Genomic DNA, 6000 nt, shown 5'->3' with positions numbered 1-6000 from the left:
AATAATAATGGGTTTAAAATAGAAACTATCAGGCACCACTCTGACTGATGCTTTTCAGCTCCAGCTCTTTAGACTTATGAGAAAATTTCCATGATGTTCACACTTCCAGAGGGAGTTTTAACTGTCATTCAAAGAAGTAAAATTATAAAAGAACCATTTATGAATTAGATAGAATTATAAGTATGATTATCTGAATTCTCTGGTATTCTTTCAAGCATTTTCCATTTGCCACTAAAGTATGTGGTTATTCTCAGAGATTCTACTCATAGGTACATAACCAAGAGAATTGAAAAATTATGTACACACAAAAACTTGCACACAAACGTTCATAGCAGCAATATTTATAATAGGCAAAAAGTAGAAGTAACCCAAATACCTATAAACTAATGAAAGGGTAAACAAAATGTGGTATATCCATACAATTTGCCATAAAAAAGAATAAGTACTGATACATGATACAACATGGATGTACCTTGAAAATATCATGCTAAATGAAAGAAGCCAGACCCCAAATGGCCACCTATTGTTTGATTCCATTTATATGAAATGTACAGAATAGACAAATGCATACCGACAAAACAGAGATTAGTGTTTGTCAGGGGCTGGAGGATAAGAGGAATGGGAAGTGCGTGCTAATGGATATAAGGTTTCTTTTTGGGGTGATGAAAATATTCTGGAATTGGAAAGTGGTGATGATTGCACAACTCTGTGAATATATTAAAACCACTGAATTGTACTTTAAAAGGGTAAACTATGGCATGTAAATTATATTTCAAAGCTATAAAGTATATGGCTATTACAATATATTTATATTGAATTTCTAAAAGAAGATTTCATATTCTGCTAAAAGGTGATAGGACCCAGTATACCTGTGTGTGTGTATATGAATCATCCTGAAAATAACTTAACCAAAAACTTTGTTTTAAAATATCATTCTTACTATAGTTATAAAACAGGAAACAAAATAATTTTTAAACATAAATATATTTTAAAAATTAAAACACCTAAGAAATGCAATCTATACATATGAAAAAGTAAAATATTTATATGCATAACTAGTAGCAACATTATCCATAAGCAGCAGTTAGTGTTTATTTTCCCCATATTTTGGTTTAACACCATAGTGTAGTGATAGTTTATTCTTTTTAGGGAAATTGCATAAGGTACATATAGCATATTATGAGTAAGTTATAGAAGACTGTATAATTGGAAAATTAATTCCAAGTAACAGTATTTCCTCTAAAAACATATTTATTATTAAACAAATAATTTTAAACTAGCAGACAACAAAATGAGCCTATAACTTATTAAGTCCAACATATATAGTCAACTTGCATAAAATTACATATGGCATTTAAAAAGTCTATATCTAAAATATCAGTAATTCAGGCAATTGGGATTTCCACAGGAGATAAACTGCTATTAATTTTCTTTTTATGAAGAAAAAGTCTGCCCTAAGAATATTACAACTATGTTATTAAGAAATGCTACAGCATACTTTAAAAATTAAAATGGTGAAACATATGCATCAGGATATTCTTTTACTGGTGTCAGCCCTATAGCAGCATTTCAGAAGATGATTTAAATATAAAAACTATATTTCCAAATGACTTGGGTTTTTATTCTCTTCTAGAAATACATATTACATGTATACTTTAGTTAAGAATTTTAATTTCCATTATAAATGAGAACCTTTCATACTGATCATCTAAAGATATAAGAAATAAAGTACCTGGACAGTCCAGTACTTTATTAGAAATATATCCACTGACTTCACAAAAACAACTTTTACAAATAAGCAAATTACTAAAAATTTCTGATTTGGGAGGAGTGAAATAAAATACAGTGAATGGTTTTCTCTTCATCTCTAACTGTAAAAATCCCTTTTGCCTATTTATTTGACCCGTCTCTATTCATGCAATTTAATGAACCCTTAAAAGAATTTACACATCTTTATACAGAATTCACATCTACATCAGTAAACTGCCAGTCCTTTTATATTTTCAGTGCCTTATCAAAATATGGGTAACAAAGTTCTTCATTCTATGAGGCAGGAAGATGTTTCCTAAGTATTTCTTTGGATGATGAGGATATAGTATCTGGGAAGGACACCTCGAATTCTATTAGAAGGTCACCGCGTTGCTCAGGATTTTTTGGAAACGGCAGCCCATATCCAATAATTCTTCTCCTCATTCCAGGTTTCACAATATCATTTATTGACATGGGTATGTTTCTTCCATCCATTGTTGGCACAGTAATTGAGCAGCCACACAATGCCTACAATGGACCAAATACAATAAAATTAACATATTTCAAAACTTAAAGATCAAAGCAAAAATATTACCAGGTGATAAAGGATCATACCACTAAGGCAAAATTTTAACCTCTAAGACAACCATAGTTATAGAATTTTTTCCCCATTAGAAAATTCCTTTAGGACATGAATAATCAGATATATTACAAAAGAAGAAAAGTAGAAGGAAAGGGAAAGAAAAAGAAAAAGAGAAGTAAAGTATGTCTTCCACACTGCTTTGGAATGAAATGGATGTTTGAAGCTGTTGTTGTAACATTCAAGATACAGGAATTGGAATGGGAGAAGAGGGAGAAACTCAGGACTGGAAAGAACAGGATAAGAGAAACTACCTACTTCAGAAAATAGGACAAGAAATACATTTGTTTTAGTCAATAAATATTTACTGAGTGTCTATTGTATGCCACACATTTCTGGTAGATGATGAGCCTTGAAGGGACCAGGAACACAGACTTCATCTCAAGGTATGCACAAGGAACTCACAGAACCATATAAGCAAATTAGCAATTATAATACAGTATAGTGTTGGCACAGAGGTCTTTTGTGAAAGAAAGGGCACCAAACTTAACCCCTTAGCTTCTGGGAGTAGAGGATACCCGAGCTAAACACTAGACCAGGTATTGGGACAGGGTTAGAAACAACAGTGCTCTATAGAGTAGGGGCTCAAATAATGACACAGAAGTATACAAGATAATAAGAGAGCAAACTTAGGGAAATGTATCTACATTTATGACTAGAAATCAGATTTTAAGTGATCTTTTATTTTAAGCTAAAGAGTTTGGACTTTTCCATAGATGCTGTGTAGATAGAGCCATTTAAGAATTTTAAGCAGGGACCTATGAGGGTTACAATCCAATTTGAGAAATAGTACAAATAAGAACTCAAATAAGAAGTATAGTAAAGCAGTATCAGTATAATTTGTGAATTTGTAAAAATTTGTTATTTATAATAAATTATGAATTACTGTCTTTTAATACTTCCAAATGAACAACTTTAGCATAAATCTTACACGTGGACGAATGTGATGAGATTATCACTACAGATCTCATAAACTACACGTGTAAAAATGGTGTAAAAACAGTCGCAAAGGACATAATCCAGGTAGCACTTAAAATTGACATTTAAGTTATCAGTGTAAGTAACTAAACTTAGAAAATATAAACTTATCCATAAAAGTGGTATAATAAAATAGTTGTACTACTTCAGAAGGTTATTATGAGAATTTTTAAAAATGTATAGTAAGGTTGAATAAATGTTAGCTATTACTTAGATACATTCCCTAAAATCAGCTGCATGATTCTGTTTGGTCTCAGAATCCCAGATCCTGCTAACTTACCTCTCGTAAACTAACTTTAGCAGTATAAATTATATTTGATCCATCCCTTTTAAATTTGGGGTGATCTTTGTCTTTAATGATAAAAACAATGTCTGCTGGAATACTATTTGGTGTTTCATCTCCTTCCCTTGGAAAGGTAATTTTGGTGCCTTCTTTCCACCCTTTCTTAATCTCAATGGTAAGAATTTTGTCCTCAGATCTATAGCTCCTTCCATCAGAGTTTAGCCTTTTTCGGGAAATCTTCATACGTTTGGTACAACCACTAAATATTTCTTCAAGTGACACTCTAAGTTCATGAATAACTGGAGGATCTTGTTTGAGTCGGGATGGCCCCACAGAATTCCTGTCTCTTGGATATCCATTCATGCTGAATCCAAAGGCACTAAAAGGATCTCCATCTATTTCCATTTCTTCAGTATCTCTACCACCAGCCATCCGTCTTCCAAAGAAAATTTCAAAGGGGTTGGACCCTCCGAAGAATGCTGCAAATGTGGCATGAGGATCACCATGGAAGGTGTACCGGAAGGTACCCCCTTGTCCATCAGTACCTCCTGCTCCTCCTTTCAACCCTAAGTGAAGAGACATGAATGATTAGAAAAAAGCTTGCAACTCTCAGAAGTTAAGCTTTCAAAAACTGTATTGCTAATAAACTTTGGCCACTTAGGCTATAATTTATTAATATTGGCCAGACATACCATTATCATTAAATACAGAACAGCTATAAATTTTTAGCTTTCAAACTCTTCTTCCAAATCCCCATTTTTAATAATTTATTCCTGAATCTTTGTTCCACAGGTAAATAAGAAAAAAATAAAACTGTGAACATCTTATCTCATAAACTACTAGTATGGCATACTAAAGTATGTAAATTTAAGTTTTTTAAAAGATGTCAGTTAAAAAGGTCTTCAGTAATCAATGTAAAATGCAGAATCTAAATCTTTAAGTACCATTATAATCAAGAAGTACAAACAATTTAATGTAAAATACAATATTCATTGTATTTGTATTTGTATATTCATTGTAACTATTAATAGCTTTTTTGGAGGGTCATCTTTTACTGTTTAAGAATTAAAATAAAACACTGTGGCAGAGAGGGAAAAAATTCTAATAATGAGGATACCCTATGAAAAATATTTTTGTAGACACTAAAATTGTTATTCCTATCCTAGATATCAAAGTTGTTTTTATATAAGCATACCATATCATAGCATTAATTTGTTGTGTTTTTTTTTTTGAGACAGAGTCTCACTCTGTTGCCCAGGCTACAGTGCCGTGGCGTCAGCCTAGCTCACAGCAACCTCAAACTCCTGGGCTTAAGTGATCCTTCTGCTTCAGCCTACCGAGTAACTGGGACTACAGGCATGCGCCACCATGCCCCATTAATTTTGTTCTATATATTTCAGTTGGCCAATTAATTTGTTTCTATTTTTAGTAGAGACGAGGTCTCATTCTTGCTCAGGCTGGTTTTGAACTCCTGACCTTGAGTGATTCTCCCGCCTCGGCCTCCCTCCCACAGTGCTAGGATTACAGGTGTGAGCCACCATATCCGGCCCATCATAGCATTAATTTCAAAGCATGTAAAAAGAAGACTTAAATCAAGAGCAGAAAACCTTCTTGACACATATGGCCCTTTGGACTGGTTATTTCTGTCTGTTGTGAACAACCCACTTCAGGCAGCAATATAGTGACCTTCTGGCCCTTTGCTCAAAGGTTCAACTAGGTAATATTCAGCTCACAAAAGAGTACATATTTGAAAAAGCATTTTCCACTGTGTCAAAAAGATTCTGCTGAAACCCACAAAACAAGAGTATAGTGATGTTTTAAGCAGTTAATACTGACAAGGATTTCGACCGTTATAGTATTAGCAGTTTCTGAGTGAGCCTTAAAAAAATTCATAACCAAGGAAACAAGCAGTAAAACAATCTAAAAGTTGTAAAACCATGAAGAATTCAAGAGATTAAACAGAGAGATTCTAATATCTTTTTTTTATTATTATATTAAATTAAATTAAGCCTGAAGACCTACCAATATATGTCTCTAAAAGAATAACTAGGACAGAAAAAAAGAGAAAAAAGATTTTTGACTTGTCTCTATCAAACTATATGGAAACATCAGCATCATTCTCTAAGTATGGGATTTTTTTTTTTTATTTCAGCATATTATGGGGGTACAGATTTTAAGGTTTCAATAAATGCCCATTTCCCCCCCTCCCCCCAAAAGTCTGAGTCTCCATCATGACCATTCCCCAGATGGTGCACATCTCACTCATTATGTATGTATATACCCGCCCCCCTCCCATCTTTTTTTTTTTGACAGAGTCTCACTCTCTTGCCTGGGCTAGAGTGCCGTGGCG

General features: G+C 33.3%; 1 protein-coding gene across 10 annotated transcripts in view; it reads right to left on the bottom strand.

The window, feature by feature from the left end:
• Positions 1 to 324: 324 nt before the first annotated feature.
• Positions 325 to 6000, bottom strand: part of DNAJB4 (DnaJ heat shock protein family (Hsp40) member B4) — a 42982-nt gene continuing 37306 nt past the window's right edge. For all 10 annotated transcript variants that reach the window (XM_020282539.2, XM_020282538.2, XM_012787470.3 and 7 more), the window contains 2 exons: positions 3648 to 4216; positions 325 to 2277 (listed from right to left, as the gene is read on the bottom strand). In XM_020282539.2, coding sequence (XP_020138128.1) covers positions 2044 to 2277; positions 3648 to 4082 — 669 coding nt within the window. In that variant the 5' untranslated portion in view covers positions 4083 to 4216 and the 3' untranslated portion in view covers positions 325 to 2043. The remainder of the gene's footprint in view (positions 2278 to 3647; positions 4217 to 6000) is intronic.

Source organism: Microcebus murinus, chromosome 2, assembly GCF_040939455.1.
Source record: "Microcebus murinus isolate Inina chromosome 2, M.murinus_Inina_mat1.0, whole genome shotgun sequence".
Classification (NCBI taxonomy): Eukaryota; Metazoa; Chordata; class Mammalia; order Primates; family Cheirogaleidae; genus Microcebus; species Microcebus murinus.
The sequence above is the reverse complement of the archived record's forward strand: the minus strand, read 5'-3'. Positions and strand labels throughout refer to the sequence as shown.